This window comes from Vombatus ursinus, unplaced genomic scaffold (assembly GCF_900497805.2).
Source record: "Vombatus ursinus unplaced genomic scaffold, bare-nosed wombat genome assembly UNPS02014818.1, whole genome shotgun sequence".
NCBI classification, from domain to species: Eukaryota; Metazoa; Chordata; class Mammalia; order Diprotodontia; family Vombatidae; genus Vombatus; species Vombatus ursinus.
In genome coordinates, this window is record NW_020954596.1 from 48796371 (window position 1) to 48813982 (window position 17612).

Sequence of the window (17612 nt, forward strand, 5' to 3'; positions counted from 1 at the left end):
ATGGGTCTTTTTCCCATTTTTATGATGTCTTTGGGATACAGTCCTAGAAGTGGTGTTGCTGGGTTAAAGGGTACGCACATTTTTATAGCCCTTTGGGCATGGTTCCAAATTGCTCTCTAAAATGGTTGGATCATGTCACAACTCCACCAACAATACGTTAGTGTTACAATTTTCCCACATCTTCTCCAGCATTTATCATTTTCTTGTTTTGTCATCTCGGCCAATCTCATAGGTGTGATGTGGTACCTCAGAGTTGTTTTGATTTGCATTTCTCTAATCAGTAGTGATTTAGAGCATTTTTTCATATGACTATAGATGGCTTTACTTTCTTCCTCTGAGAACTGCCTGTTCATATCCTTTGATCATTTATCAATTGGGGAATGACTTGTATTCTTATAAATGTGACTTATTTCTCTATATATTTTAGAAATGAGGGTCTTATCAGAGAGACTGATTGTAAAAATTCTTTCCCAGTTCTCTACTTGCCTTCCAATCTTGGTTGCGTTGGCTTTATTTGTGCAAAAACAATTTCAGTTGTAATCAAAGTTATCCATTTTGCTTTTCGTAATATCTCCATCTATTTGGTCATGAATTCTTCTGTTCTCCATAAATCTAATAGGTAAACTATTCCTTGCTCTCCCAGTTTGCTTACAGCATCAGCCTTTATATCTAAATCATGAACCTATTTTGACTTTATTTTGGTATATGTTGTGAGATTTTGATCTATGCCTAGTTTCTACCATACTTTTTTCCAGTTTTCCCAGCAGTTTTTGTCAGAGTGGGTTTTTATCCCAGAAGCTGGGGTCTTTAGGTTTATCAAATAATAGATTACTATTGTCATTGACTACTGTGTCTTGCATACTTAACCTGTTCCACTGATCCACCACTCTTATTTCTTAGCCAGAATCAAGCAGTTTTGATTGTTGCTTTATAATACAATTTAAGAATGGCTAGGCCACTTTCTCTGCAGTTCTTTTCATTAGTTCCCTTAATATTCTGGACCTTTTGTTCTTCCAAATGAATCTTATTATTATTTTTTTCTAACTCTATAAAATAATTTTTTGGTGGTTTGATTGGTATGTCACTGAATAAGTAAATTAGCTTAGACAGAATTGTCATTTTTATTATATTAACTCACCCTACCCATGAGCAACTGATGTTTTTCCAATTATTTAGATCTGACTTTATTTGTGTGAAAAGTGTTTTGTAATTGTGTTCATATAGTTCCTGGGTTTGTTTTGGGAGGTAGACTCCTAAATATTTTGTAATGTCTACAGTAAGTTTAAATGGGATTTCTCTTTCTGTCTCTTGCTGTTGGGCTTTGTTGTTACTATATAGAAATGCCGATGATTTATGTGAGTAGGCAATTAATTCTTAAGAGCAGAAATTAGGAGTGAGTGTTTCAGTCTTGAGGGAATTGCCTTGGCAAAGATGTGGGGACCGAGAGATAGGGTGTTACGTATGTAGAATAGCAAGCTGATCAGTATGACTGGAGCATTTAGAGTAGATGAAGTGGAGTAATGCAGAATAAGTCCAGAAATGAAGGTCAGAAATAGTTGTAAAGGAATTTGAATTACAGAAATTTCTATTTTATCCTACAGTCAATAGGGAGCCACTGGAGCTTTTTGAGCAGGAAAGTAACATGGTCAGACCTGTGCTTTAGAAATAATTGGAGGGTGGATTGGATAGAGGAGAGACTTGAGATAAGAAGAAAAATTAGAAGGCTTTTGCTGTGGTCTAGATATGAAGTGATTAGATCTTGAATTGGTGGGGGGGGTGCAAGAGATGTCAAAGTAGAATTGGTAAGATTGAAGAGTCAAGATCCTCTCTGAAGTTGTGAATCTGGGTTACTAGAAGGACAGTGGTGCTTTGTGTGGTAGGAAGAGGGGGTAAGTTTTGTTTGACAGATGAGTTCTTTTTTGAATGTATTGAATTTGAGTTGTTTATGGCATATCTGTTTGTAAATGTCCAATTGGCAATAGTAGATGAAGATTTGGAACCTACACTAGGGCTGACTATATTCATCTAGGAGAAACCTACATAAGATAATGAATGAATGGACTCATATTAAGGTGGCTAGGTAGCATAATAGATAGAGCTCTGGACATAGAGTAAGGAACTAATGAGCTGTTTGACCCTGGATTAGTCATTTAACTTCTATTTGCCTCAGTTTCCTCATTATGTAGAATGGCGATAATAGCAGTACCTATCTCCCAAGGTTATTGCAAGGGTAAAATGAGATATTTGTAAAAAGCTTTGTCAACTTTAACATATTATACAAATGCTAGCTATTTTAGGAGATCAACAAGAGAGAGTGTAGAGAGAAAAGACAAGGACCTTTGGTGTGCACCCTAGGGGAGCAGGATGATAGATGATGATAGAGCAAGAAGAATGAAAAGGGCCATCCCAACTTGTGGGAGATGAAATGAGACAGCATTGCCATGAAAACCTGTAGAGGAGAGTGCATCCAGGTCATTAGTGTCAAGTGCTTCATTGAGGTCAAGAAGAATAAAGACTGAGAAGGGGCCATCAGATTTGGTCACGTTCAGATCATTGGTATTTTGGTTGAGTGAGGTAGCAAGCCAAATTATAAAAGGTGTTAAGAAATGAGTGAGAAGAGGAAAGAGAGACAAGAAAAGGCATATAGTTATTTTTACTAAGTTTTTTCCTGTAGTGAAAGGGAGAATAGTCAGTGTACAGTAGTTTAAGGGAGACAGTATGTCAAATGAAGGGTGTTTTTGCTGAAATAGTGGGAAGTTTTGAGTTTACCAGATTAGGAAGATCAGAAGCCATCTAAGCCATCTAATGAAGGTGTTGACCTTCATTCTATATACAAGGAAACAGCCTTAGACAGGTTAAGTGACTTGCCTAGGATTCTATATATGGCTATAAAGTGTCCAGTGCTTGTGTGAGCTGAAACCTCAGAATTGTTTTTATGTGTTTCTCTTAGTGACTTGGGAGTAGTCTTTCATATGGTTCTTGATAATTTACATTTCTCCTTTTGAGTAGTCTTTGTTGTGGTCTTCTGACCCCTTATCCATTGTGCTCCTTGTCTATTTGTGTTACTTCAGGTATATCTTGTATGTCAGATCCTTATAGCATAGATATTTGATGCAAGGATTTTTTTCCTTAGTCCACAATTTTATCTTCTCCTAGCTGCATTCATTTTGTTTGTGCAAATGATTTTGCAATTTCATAAACTTGAAATTGTCTTTTGTGATCACTTCTGTTCGATTGTTTGATTAGGAATTCTTTCCTTGAGATAGTTCCACCCATTTTCCTCCTACTATTTTAAGAAAAAATGTGGAAAAAAAAATAACGTGACCTTTTTATATGGTTAAGTATCCTTTCAAGTGGGCCCAGCAGGAGCCTCGGTTAAGTGGAAGCTGCTCCTCCACAACCGTTCATTGTGTTCTTTCTTCCTTTCCACTTCTAAGTTAGACTGTCTGACTGCCTGTTTCCCCTCTTCATCCTCCTTTTTCTGTGGGATGATATTCTTAGCTTCATTTGAACACTTAGACCTACCCTCCCCTTCCCAGTGATGATGGGCTAAGCTCTTCTGTCACTCACCTTAACTCCACTGCTTAAAGGTACTAAGAAATTAAATCACTTTTTACTTGCATAAAATTTATACTTTGGAAAAGGGTTGTAACACTTCACTGAGAATTTTAATTTGCAGAAAGTTTTTTAAACAATTGTAGAAAATGCTTTAAAGAATAAAAACTGTGGCATTTAAAAAAATAGATGTTTATTTGTTGCTTACTTAACTAATTTTTTTTCTGTTTATTTTTAAGACGAGCAAAAATCAAATTAAAGTAGATCTTGTAGATGAAAACTTTACAGAATTAAGAGGAGAAATAGCGGGACCTCCAGACACACCATATGAAGGCAAGTAGTATATTTTTGTGTAAAATATTTTGTAAAGTAGGGTTTGTCATGATAAAGCTATAGATCACATTGATTTAAAAATTTTTTTTTCACTGTTAGCTTTTGTTTACTTAAGTTGATAGTAATTTAATTGTTTTACATAATGTAATTTGACATTTTTATTTGAATGCTATTTATCTAGACTAGATTTTTTTTCTTCTCTTTGAACCTAGGTATATTTTTTATATTTAAGTAAATAAGATTTAGCAGTTATATTTTTTCTGTTTATGTGAGCAAGATTTAGCAGAGCTATAGTTATATTTTACAGATGATTGTATAAGATATATACAAATCCCTATCTCATAAAGTATAGACATCCTTATTATTCACTTGGCATCTGTGATGTGTCTTGCTTTCAATTTTATTTACATCATTTTCATTTAAACCATTTTTGACATTTAGCAATCTTTTTTTATGCACATAGTTTATAATCTGGAAGAGAAGTCTGTTGAAAATGAAACATTTTATTTTTCTGTGCTACAGAGAAGTTATGAATGAGAAGTTTGAAGAGAGAAGGTAGAACTCTGTAATCAAAGTGGTCCTTTTAGTTAATTTGTCTGCTGTTTATTTAGCACTTGAAGTGTTGAATATAGGGTCATTATATTTAGACTTTGATAGTAAAAGGTTTTTTTTTTTGTGAGGCAGTGGGGGTTAAGTGACCTGCTCAGGGTCACACAGCTAATAAGTATCAAGTCTGATGTCGCATTTGAACTCAGGTCCTCCTGACTCCAAGGCCGGAGCTCTATCCACTGCACCACCTAGCTGCCCCAATAGTAAAAGATTTTAATGATGAAGATAAAATGTTAAGGATTCTTTCTGTAACATTAGGCAACCGCATTCAAATTTAATTGACAAATTTTCTTTAGTGCTTCAAAAGATTGCACTGGTTTGGGTACTCCCAAACAGACAACAAACATTTATACCATAACAGATAGTGTGATGAGGTGCTATGGGTAAAAGTCTTCACTTGGGCATTCATTTAGGGATCATTTTGTAACTAAGCTGCTTGCAGAATCATAGAATTTGGAGCTAGCAGAGACCTTACTGATCGTCTATTCTAATCCCCAAGTTTTACAAACGAGGAAATAGGCCTAACATATTGCAGATCTAATGCTTTTTCCAGGCTACCGTGCTGCATCCTTTCAACATGTCCTCAGTTTAGACTGTGCTGTTTCTTTCTTAGTAGAACTTTTTGTAACTTAATAGGACCTGCCAGAGGTTGAATTAATCTTCAGGAACACAGGGTCAATTCCATACTACTTTGAGGCATAAGAATGATTGTAGTGGAAAACAAAAACGTTTTAAAAACCATTCACATGATTTTTTAAAAAAATTATTGTTTTGGAACTTATTTTTTATCATATTCCACTCAGATCTACAGCACAATGCTTTAATTATCTATAAATTGCCCAGAAAATGTTTGTTAGATTGAACTCAGATTATCAAGGATTGAGAATGTATATATTCATACCTATTATGAATATTATAGTAATTATAACATTTTTATAGAGTATGATGTAATTGTGCTTAAAAAAACTAGTATTTCAGGAAAGCTAATATTATAGAATAATACTTGGCAGTTTGGAGGTCTCTTAAGATTTCCTTTTTAACTGTTACCAATTATAACTTACAAATGTCTACTGTAGAATTCATGATAAGTTCTCAATACCATGCATCATCATGGGGAATACGCCGTTAGATGTGATATCCTTCTTACTAGACACAACTTCACTGGCAATCTGTAATACTTAAATAAATAAAATCTGTAGCTGCCTTGGGTTATAATTGATATAGATTAGACATATATTTGCTCAAAGGCAGATGATTGAAATATGTCCTTTTTAACTTATTGATATTGTAGTAGGGGCAGGTCCTAATTTCATTTACAAGAACAAATATTGTATCCATTATCTCAATTACATCTTTTTTATTTGGATACATTTTTAGCTCTAAGGTGACTAAGTTATAAATTACCATGCTTTTTCTTATTGTAGAGTTTGGAAATATATATCTTTGAAAAACTAAGGTGTAAGGCAAGGAAAAAATGAAAAATGAGCACTGATTTAGCTTAGTGCTTCAAATGAGATTATTAGTTTTTGAACTGATGGGCATTATTGATATATTTCCATCCATATTGGCTGTAGTTAAGATAGGTGAACTTGGAAAGTGTTTTATTTTTATCATAAAGATGATAAAATAAAAAATTTAACTTTTCCGATTCTAAATAAAATACATGAGTTTATAAACATAGGTCCTTCTACATGAAAAGTTTAACATGTGTAAAATATTTAGTTTTTTAACTCCTGTAATTTTTTTTGGAGGGGTATTATTTTTGAAGGGCTGATGTAGGTAGGTGTTAATATGGGAGTTGTCAGGTGAGAGCAAACTATCGCAAACCATCTTGTAGTAAGTAGAATAGCAAGGAAGTTTCTATATATTTATGAATATTATAAAATTCTAAACTACAGAATAATTGTATAAATTGCTAATGATTTCTTAAATATCTTTTGAATTTTATAATCCCATAATCAGGAACTATTTCTTTTCCAGTTTGATTTTGTAAGGGCTGCATTGTTGTTCTTTTAAAATTGTGGGTAGTACTTTTGCTTCTTAAAAATAGTAACAACATTTTTAGGAACTTCTTCCTCATTCTTCAGAGTCATTTTCCTGACTTTGATTGTGATTGAGATCAAGCATGTATAATTTCAGTGCTAAAATCATGAAACAATTTACTTTATGCCGGGCATTAGGAGTAGTATGAATAACAGAGATCATAGGGGATATTTTTGTATTTCCCTGATGTGATAATCTTCTAATTTTTTGCTTTTAAAATGATGTCTCTATAATTATATTTATTGCTTTGTCCTGAATTTGAAGTTTTAATACAGTAGAATTAGATATGCTGGTCATATGTTCAGTATATTAGAAATGATGATTTGAGAGCTCAAGGGTGCAATAAGGCTTGTCTTAAATATTCTATTATATGAAGATACACTTTGTATGGAAGATGGAGATGAATTTAATGAAATGATAATAGGATCTTTGAAATAAGAAAAAAGGGATCAGTCTGTTACAAACATCTCTTAAGGACCAATTTAGTTTTGCCAGTTTTTTTAATCTGCATGTTTTTTCCATATTTATGAAATTTCTTAAAATCTTATTCTTTTTCTTTTACTTTGACCACTTTTTTTTCTTCATACTATCATATATACACTATCATAGGTGAGTTCTGCTGGCTCATGAGTGGTTTGGCACCTGATGGGACAGCATCAGAAAGTTAGCAGGGAAAGGAGAAATAGTCTAGAAAAAGTTAGGAAGAAAGCAGCTTTCCTTTCCTATTCCCTTACTCAGTGACCCAAAATAATGGTAGTGGAAAAGATTTTGTGTTTGGTACAGACCACTGTTTTGGTTGTTTTTTATAGCTCTGTGCCCATGGTTTTGGGGAGCTCATGTTCACTTTAGTACAGTTTTATATTTTTCCGAGCCTTGGTTTGTGAATAGTAATTGATAATAGCATCCTAAAGTTAGTGATGAGATCCTTAGAGGAAGTCCTCTAATGCAGTATCTGAGTCAGTACAGGGAGTACATTATAAAAATCAAAGTATAGGCGATAACTCTATCCCATATAATATGACTACTTCTCTTCTGTCGTGTGTTTAGAGGAACTTTGTTCTTGGGGCATAGTAAATCAGTGGGGAGGTGGCTGTCTTCTGTTTATAAGGTACTGAGGTAAACACTCTTTTGGACAGCTTTTTTTATGCTGATTATGTCATTTCACTTAAAGTTTATTTTTCATAGCACACATTTTAACTAAAATCTTTGACAGTTGAATTCAAGTTAAGTGAAAATGTTCAATTTGAGTATTAGCTACTACTTTTCTTCCTTTGCCTTTCAATTTTTCTATTTTTACTCTTCATTTAGCAGTTACCAAAAAGAATGCTGGAGAAATAAAAGTAGATTAAATTTAGATGAATCACTTTACCTAATGGCAGTTCTAATAGAAAGATCACTTAGAACAATAGGCTTCATTGTGTGTGTGTGTGTGTGTGTGTGTGTGTGTGTGTGTGTATGGGTGGCGGTGGGGTTTGTTGGTTATTTAGTTTGTCCATGTTATCTTGGTTTTGATTATAATAGCTAATAGGTCACTATATGTATGATTTCTATGTTGAATGGTGTGGGTAGTGTCTGCTTTAAATTTTAATCAAAATAAGTCTCACCTTTTTTTTTTTTAAAGCATTGCTTTTTGAGCTTTTAGGTTTGTTTTATTCAAACCAACTTGTGGTCAAATGTAAACTTATGATTTTAAGTATTTATGGAAATTTATTTGATTTAATATTCGTAACTTCTTAATTTTTTTTAGGAGGAAGATACCAACTAGAGATAAAAATACCAGAAACATATCCATTTAATCCCCCTAAGGTATCGTAAACATATTTTTGTGCATGACCTTTTAAGATATTTTACGTTTCTTGGCCCATTAAGTCGACAGATATTTCAGCAGTTATTACTGTTTCAGTTCCAGAGCTACTTGCTTGCCATATGTAAATTATGAATGTACAGAGGATTTTAGAAACTGGTGGAAGGAGAATTAAAAGCAGTGAGCTTGCTAGAAGGCAGCAGGAAGTGCTGGCTCAGATTCTTGACATTGAATCAGCAATATACCCAGAAATCTAGAGAGATTTTCTACAAGAATTGGATTCTGATTTCCTTCAGAGATAATGATTTAATATAGATCAATATGTGGTATTAAACGATGAATATATGGTTTTTGATGTGGGCAGCTTCTTTTCTCTTGATGCTACCAATTTAATTGAAGCTTTTACCTCTCACCTGGACAATTGCAATATTCTCTCAGCTTCTTGTCCTTCTCCTTTTTAATTCATCCTCCATATCACTGGCAGATTAATTGTCCTAAACCACAGGTCTGAGCCTGTCAGAACTTCAGAACTTCAACTTTAAAAAAACTTCAATGTGGCTCGATAATTTTGACTTGTCTCATTATGTAATCTAGCTTTTAAATCAAGGTCTTCCATAATTTGGCCCTAATTTGTTTTTTTCATTCCTTCTGATTGGAATGTGCCTTCTGCCTATCAAATTCATAACCATCCTTCAAGGTCTAGTTAAAATTCTGCCTCTTTAATAACATATATGGGTTCTTTTCTTTTTTTTTTCAAATCTCTTTGGCATACAGATCTAATAGTGGCATTGCAGGATCAAAGGGTATGCCCAGTTTTATAGCCCTTTGGGGATAATTTCAAATTGCCCTTCAGAATAGTTGGATCAGTTCACAGGTATGCACACAGTGCATTAGTGTCCCAATTTTCCCTTATCTCCTAACATTTATAATTTTCCTTTTCTGTCATATTAGCCAATATGTGTGAGGGGTGATACCTCAGAGTTATTTTAATTTGTATTTTTTTAATCAAAAGTGATTTAGAGCATTTTTTCCATACGACTATAGATAGATAGCTTTGATTTCTTCATCTGAAAATTGCCTTTTTATATCCTTTGCCCATTTATCAGTTGGGGAATGACTTTGACTCCCTTTTCTCTGTATTTGAGAAATGAAGCCTTTATCAGAGATACTTCCTGTAGGGGTTGAAAAATTTGAAAGATGGTACGTAAGTACCTTGAATATAAGGGCTTGTTTTACAAAAAAAAAAAAAGATCAGCAAACTCTGTTTGTCTAGGTCCCATTCTTAGCTATTTTTGTATATCATAAAAATATTTCATTGATGCTTTTTTCTTTCTTTTGGTGTGTCTATTACTACCTTCCCACTCTCTCTGTCCCCTAGTACCCTTCCTTGTAACAAATAAGTGTAGATAAGCAAAATAATTACTTTCATTTACTGTGTCTAAAGGGTGAAAACAAACATCTTATATTTTTTAATTTTTCCCCCACTTGATAGTATTTTATTTTTTACAATTAAATGTAAAGATAATTTTCAACATTCACTATTATGAGATTTTGAGTTACAAATTTTTTTCTCTCTCCTCCCCAAGGCAGCAAGCAATCTGATATAGGCTATACATATACAATTATATTAAACATTTCCATATTAGTCATGTTGTGAAAGAAGAATCAGAACAAAAGGGGAAAACCACGAAAGGAAAAAACTACAGAAAAAAACAAAATAGTATGCTTCAATCTGCATTCACACTCCATAGTTTTTTGTCTTGGTATGGATAGCATTTTCCATCATGAGTTTTTTGTCATTGTCTTAGATCATGAGACTTTTGGAGTCTTCCCAGGTGCCTGCTCATCATTTCTTATAGCACAATAGTATTCTGTTACATTCATATACCACAGCTTGTTTAGCCATTCCCCGGTTGATGGGCATCTCCTCAGTTTCCAATTCTTTGTCACCACAAAAAGAACTGCTATAAATATTTTTGTACATATAGCTCATTTCCCCCTTTTATGACCTCTTTGGGATATAGAGCTAGTAGTAGTATTGCTGGATCAAAGGGTATGCCCAGTTTTGTAGCCCTTTGGGGTTCCAAATTGCTCTCCAAAATGGTTGGATGAGTTCACAACTCCATCAATAATGCTTTAATGGAGCAAGCATTTTATTAAGTAGCTACGATGTGTTAGGCATTGTACCAAATGTTTTACAAATATTACCTCATTTGATCATTTAGATTTGATACTTGAAAATTTATGGCCTTATTCTGTATGTCTGTTTCTTTGTTTTTCTTTCAGTTGATACTTGTTCAAATATCTAGTGTTGTCATGGTCATTGTTCATAGTAGTTCATAGTTCATAACTCTTTCAAAATTGTTTTCCCTTACAATGTTGTAGTTCTTGTATAAGTTTTCCTGGTTCTACTTATTTCACTCTGCATCAGTTCATACAAGTCTTTCCAGGTTTCTCTGAAACTTGTCTCTTTCATCATTCTCTGCATATGATATTTTTTCAGTGATTCTAATCAGGCAGTTCTTTGCTACAACAAAAATTGCTGTGATAGGAATATTTTTATATATGTATTCTTTTCTTTATTTCTTATTTCTTTAGGGTAAATGCCTAGTGGTGATATTACTTGGTCAGAGGCCTTGTGTAGTTTAGAAAATTTTAAGATCTAGTTCAAATTGATTTCTAAAATTGTTGAATCAGTTCATTGCTCCACCTATAGTTCATTAATACCCCTGTCCTCTCATAACCCTTCCAACAATTTTTATTTTCCTCTTTGGTCACCTTTACCAGTCTGTTTTTTAAAATTTTGATTTCCAAGGTCTCTCCTTCCCTCCCCTCCTTACTCTCTGAGATGGTAAACAATTTGGTACAGGTTATACATGTAGAAAACATATTTCTGTATTTATCATGCTGGAACACAGGTCTTCTGAAGTCCAGTGCACTGTTTACTGAGCCACCTAGCTGTCTTTTGTTTATCTAATCTGTTCTGTTGATCACCTTTTCTGTTTTCTGTTTTTAGATAAGTACCTAAATATCAGTAGTTTTGATGATTCCTGTTATACAGTATAAATTGAGATACAGTAATATTGGATACCTTTTATTTGTACTTTCCCCTCCATTATTTGCTTTGCAATTCCTTCATCTATAGATTGATTCTTTATTCTTTCCTCTGATTCTCACCATTTCTGTCTCATCCTAGTCACTTTTTTCTCTCTTTAATCTTAAAGAGTGAGAAGATCCTCCTCTCTTCCAACATTAATTTCTGCATCTGTTTCCTTAATCCCAATTCCTCATATTTCTTCCAGTATAATATTCCATTGGTTAGTCTTGATTTCATTCTTTACTTCTTTTTCTCCCACTACTCCATTGGCTTCTCTGTCTACAAAAACACTCAGATTTTTCCTTTCTTTAAAAATAAAAACCTTCTGTGCTATCCCCTAAACTTATTCTATTTCTTACATCTTTATTTCTAATATTTTAGAAAATGTAGTGTATACTTGCCGTCTCCATTTCCTTACTACTTATTCATTTTTTAAGTTGCTAAAATCAGATCTCTGTCCTACTTTTTTTTGAAGCTGCCTCTCTCCTGCTTTCCTCTAAAGTCTTCCTATTGGTTAAATTTAAGACTTGCCTATGAAGACTTATTTTACAATATACTTTATGACTTTGCTGAAGGTAACTTTAGTTTTAGTTGAATTAATGGTGAAGTCTGAAGCCAGGTTGTCAAGGATTAAGGAATGAATGAAAGGTAGCAAAGTAGAGGCAGGGAGTGAGATGAATTTTTTAGAAAGTTACCTGTGAAAACAAGGAGAAGTAGGCAATAGCTTGAGACGATAGTAGGGTATAATGAATTTTGTGTGTGTTTTTTCAAACGATTAGGGGAGACTTGGTGTATTTGAGGTTAGTAGATAAAGAGTCAGTGTGATAGAGGGGGCTTGAAGATTGGCTGTAGAGAGGAGGAATGATTGGGTGGAGATTTTTTTGGGCAAGATAGTATGAGATGAGATCATATAAAGCAGTTGACCTCTTCTCAGAGAACCCGATTCTAAAATCCTTGAGATAGGAGAGAAAGTGATTTGTCCTTAGTGAATCCAGACAGATAATCTATTATTGAATTTTGTTGAGGATGAGCATTAAGTTTTCTAGTCTTAATTTTTTCTCCTCATTTGAAAACCAGGTTATTTGATAGCTTTATAATTCCCCATGGTTTTTCCAACATTAGTGGTTATGATTCTTGATCATTTGAGCAAGTTCTATGAAATAGAATTCTTTGGTTAAAGATTTTAGTTCACTTGTGCTTCCATAAATCTTGCTTCACACAAGTGCTTCCATAAATCTTTTTGACCTAACCGGAACTTTGTTTCCTTCTTCAGCGTGTTGTGCATTTTTAAATTTTGGATATTTTTCTTTTTTGATGGAACAAAAATTAGAATTGAATAAACTGGCCCTTACTGCTCCCCCCCCTTATTTGAACAGATGATTGAAATAGAAAACCCAATTGCAAAAAATTTAAAAGTGAATTGGACAATAAAGTGTGGAGATAATAAATGTACTTGGTTTTTCCTACAAGGTTTTTAGCAAATAAAGGAATGAGATAGAAGAGTCTTATATATAGAACTGGATAGGACGTTAAAGGTCATCTTGTTCAATTCCCTGATATATAGAGGAGCAAATTGAGGCTCAGAGAGGGGAATTTTCTTGTCCAGAGTCACATCTATAATTATATTAGGTAGCCAAACCTGGATTTTAGTTCAGTACCTTTGACTCCACTTGTTCTTTCTGTAGTAAACTGCATCTTAGCTTGGGGACAAAGACTATCTATTAAAGCATAGAAAAGGATGAATTGTTTTTGCCAGTCTATATGAGATTAATACCTTGAATTCAAATTGCTGGAAAATACAGATAAAATACAAGAGTTAAAATTAGTTTTATAGTTTCCTTGGTCTTTGTATTACTTACATTGACTTCTAGCTATTTAGTTTAATGTGTTTTCAATAATAATGCAGACAATTTGAAGTTAACTGATTAACTTATCTGTTCTGAAATGGGAAAAACATAAACTCATAAATCTTATTATAAAATAGTTGCAGAATATTTGTCATTTAACCATTCTTTGAGTGAGTTGTAAATTTGGTTAGTGAAATTCCAAGATTTTTAAATCAGTGAAATCTTAAACCCAGTTGTCTAGTAGAGATGAATATTAATGCCTTCTAATCTTGTTATGGTATTATAAACATTTATTGAATAAATGTAATATAAATAACTGATTTTTTTTTCCAACTCATCATTGGTTTTCTGATAAGACTAAAAGCATTCTATATTACAATCAGCATATGTTTTGTTTTCTTATGATTGGCCAGTATATTAATTGAAAGTATTCTAATACTGTGATAGCCCTCATTTGTTCTGAAGCCTTTTAAAAAAAAAACCTTTAGAAGTCTGTCATTGGAAATGAGAACTGGTTAGTCATCTTCAAAGAAAATAAGGAAAGCACTTGGTGGCAAGAATAAAATGAAGAGTGTGGTAGATCTCTTATGTCCGTTCTGAGCTGCAGTAGGCTTTGCAGGTCTTTCTGTATACACTATAGCATCAGTATGGAACAGGGAGCCATTTGTCTGACTAAGGAGAGATGAACTGGCTTTAGTTACAAATAGAGCAAGTCAAAGCTCTGGCTGCCAGTCAGTACTGTGAACAGTCTGGGAGAGATGGATATACCCAGTCTTAAAGAAAAAAAAAAAGAATGAGAGGTGGTAAATACTTTAGGAATAGCAAGAAAATTATTATCTCACTCATCACTATTATTTACTTTTTTTTTGAGTAATTACTGTGATAGAGGCTCTTGAAGGCTATTAACTTTTCCTATCTGAAATTTCTCCAAGATAATTCCAGTCTCAATGTTATATACAGTTTTGTCTAAACAACCAGATTGTAGGAAATAAACATTTTAATACTCTAATCCTTAATAAACTCTGTGATATTGAGACTACCTGGATTAACAGTTCATGAAATATTGTTGCTAGCTAATATTAATTAAGGAAATTATTTTACTCCTCCCTTTTCCCTGAGGTAGAGAAAGTGATAGTATATCAAAAGCTCAACAAAACCATGAGAATTGAAATGTCTATGTGTGTAAGATTTGGGGATGAGTACTCAGCCAAAATTAGACTAAAATGTTTTAATTTACTTTAACACAGTTCTTGCATCACTTTTTAAAAGTAATTTTAAAGTCTTTGACATGAAAAATTCCTACTCCATTGTCTCATCATGGTGTGTAGGGATGACCCAGGGTTCTCTGATTCCAGGTGAGCAAATATAAATCCTGGCAGGTTTTATTATGCAAAGCCTTCAAGCAAGGTATGGCCTCAGCAACAGGGATATTTATAGCTGTCATTTATATAGTGCCTTAAAGTTTGCAAAGTATTTTCCAAATCTTAGCTTATTTTATTCCTACAGCAACCCTGGGAAGTAGGTCCTGTTTTTATCCCTATTTTACAGATGAGGAAACTGAGGCAGACAGAAGTTAAATGACATGTCCAGGGTCACTCAGCTGGTACTTGTCTGAGGATGGATTTGAAGTCATGTCTATCTGATTTCAAGTCTAACCTGGAACATTAGTAGTTATTCTCTGGGCCACCTACCTGTCTTTAAAAAAAAAAAAAAGAGCAACACGTTATTTTTATCCTCACAATAATCCTTTCACTTCTCTGTGGTGATGGTATCAAAGTAGTTCAACAGTGGGCAAAATATACTGAGCTCACATGGTTTTTAGGCCATTTTTAATTTGATTTACTTTTGGTGTGCTAAATTTGAATTGATCAAATATATAAACTTCTGAAGAAGCTGCACTATATCCATCTTGATGTTTATCACTACAAATTAAATGAATTATGAGTGAAGGGAAATGAACTTAATAAGTACTTACTCTGCAGAGCGCTGTGCTCTGGGTAGTAGAGGATCTATTAGTTTACATTCCAGTGAGAAAGACAACACTTAAAACAAGTTTCACCTCCAAATCAGGTGGAGAGGTCCTAGTTCATAGTTCACCAGTAGAACAGATGGCCGTGTATTTTTAAAAATATAATTTCTACTCCTTTTGAAACTTTGATGTGTAGTGACTTTGGTGTAATCAAATTTATTTTATGCATATTTATTAGCCATGGCTAAAGTGAAGCAAATTATAATGAAATGGAAGGATGAGTCTGCAGATATTCCTTGGAGATACAAAGAATGGAGTAGGTATAATTGGTTTTATTGGTTTTATTGCATGTCGAAAGGCATCAAGAAATGTTTATCACATATTTGGTAATTTAATAGTATACTAATCATAAATATTTGCACAAAGACCACTAAGAATGTCATTACAGCTTATGTGCCAACATTGGTTGCTGAGAATGAAGAGGGAGAGAAGTTCTATGAAGAATTTGATAAGACTTCAAATTAAATCAGCATACTCTCTGATAGTTGGTGGCTTCAGTACAAAAGTAGGAAAAATTGATGTTTATGAAAAAGAGTTGGTTGAGGAGATAGTATTGAGATACACAAATACTTGTATGACAGCAGTTTCATGACTATCTATTGAACATATTCTTTAAGAGAAGAATTGGTAGACTCTTGACATGATGAACATCAAATAACATGAAAGAAATGAAATAGATAATATTTCAATAATCACTTCTTTGTGATGTGGGATTTACCTTGAATCAGCTGTCTTTGTGTAGCCAGACCACTGATTTGTCATGGCAGTGATCAGAATTTGTAAAAATTACGATAAAAGAATAATGAAGAGGAAAAGGCTATGGCACATAATTGAAACAAATCAAGATTGAAATATCTAAACAAATAAAAATGGCGAATGGATAATAGAAGTGATACTGACATAGACTATAATGATGTTAAACTAAATTTCGACCAAAAGAGTTTAGGAAGTATCTTAGCAACCATTTGACTTAATTGCCAAGAAAAGAGAGATAGTAGCCCAAGGCAGGCTGGAGTTAGAATATAAACTTGTTTGTAAACTATTAAGAGGAGGGCATTGTAATTCCATGGATAAAGGATGGAAATGGAAAAAAACTAAAAAAGACAAAAGAAGATAACTCTAAGTAACTTTTCACTCTTGATGACAGGGGAACCATCATGAACTCCTAATATCATAGTCCTGGTTATCTTGTAGTAGAGGCTGAAATAGTACGAAAGGGAACAGAGAAGGAAAAAGCTTAATCAAATTTGTGTAGAGGCACAATTGTTGTGGCAACTAATGATTAATATGAAGGATATTTGAAAGTGATAAAGGTAACAAAGCATTGAAAAAAAATCTCAGCACTTAGTAACAAAAAACGTTAACTGAGAAAATAGCTACTGACCACATTCTTACTCTCTCACCTCTCTAAAGTCATTCAGTCAGCTGTGCATGAGACAGGCTCCTTTATTACCATTAGTAGTGAGCAAGTAGTTTTAAATCACGTGATATTCAACAATGGACTATATATACATATATATATATATGTAGATATAGATAGATAGATAGATTTTTTTTTTTTACTACTTTGCAATTGACTGAAGTAAAGATTCCTTTCAGCTCCTAACAGAAATAACTATTTAGTGATCAATTTCATCATAAACATCAGGTGAGGTATAAAGGATAGAAATATGTATCCATGATACATGTTCATTGTGTGATAGAGATTTGCTGTAGAGTATTGGTTGAAGAGGGATTGAGATTTTTCAGATGTTCTTATTTGCAATTAACGATGTGCTGCTTGCATTGAGTCCTGGAACGTCGCCAAATTTTAATTTTTTTTTTTGGCGAGGCAATGGGGTTAAGTGACTTGCCCAGGGTCACACAGATAGTAAGTGTTATGTGTGTGAGGCCGGATTTGAACTCAGGTACTCCTGAATCCAGGCCTGGTGCTCTTTCCACTGCTCCACCTAGCTGCCCCCAAATTTTTTACAAAGCAGTCTATCATCACAAAAGAATATGACCTGAGTTGAAGGAGATAGTGGGTTGGATTTACTTCTGGAAATTGGAAAATTTACCATGAAGCCAAGCACCATTTAAAATTTTCCAATTGTCAGTCAACAAGCATTTATTAAATGCTTGCTGTATGCAAGCTTTGTGCCAGGGAAATAGCACCAGAAATGAAACAGTTCCATATTCTACTGCCGTTGCAGTATAGCGATGAGATGTGGAATACAGGAGATTCTGAAAAATTAAAAATGTCTGTTATGTTTATGGAAGTGGGAAGACACATGGCAGGTGTGAGAAGGCTTCAGC

At 33.7% G+C, this 17612-nt stretch overlaps 1 protein-coding gene across 2 annotated transcripts in view; it reads left to right on the forward strand.

Annotated features, from left to right (window-relative positions):
• The window catches only part of UBE2K (ubiquitin conjugating enzyme E2 K), a 73698-nt gene that overhangs the window by 20703 nt on the left and 35383 nt on the right, over nt 1–17612 (forward strand). Inside the window, exons 2-3 of one of the 2 annotated variants that reach the window (XM_027836397.1) lie at nt 3795–3888; nt 8288–8346. The exons of the other annotated variant lie outside the window; for it this stretch is intronic. Of the exons in view, the coding sequence (XP_027692198.1) occupies nt 3795–3888; nt 8288–8346 (153 nt within the window). The remainder of the gene's footprint in view (nt 1–3794; nt 3889–8287; nt 8347–17612) is intronic. 2 annotated transcript variants of the gene reach the window in all.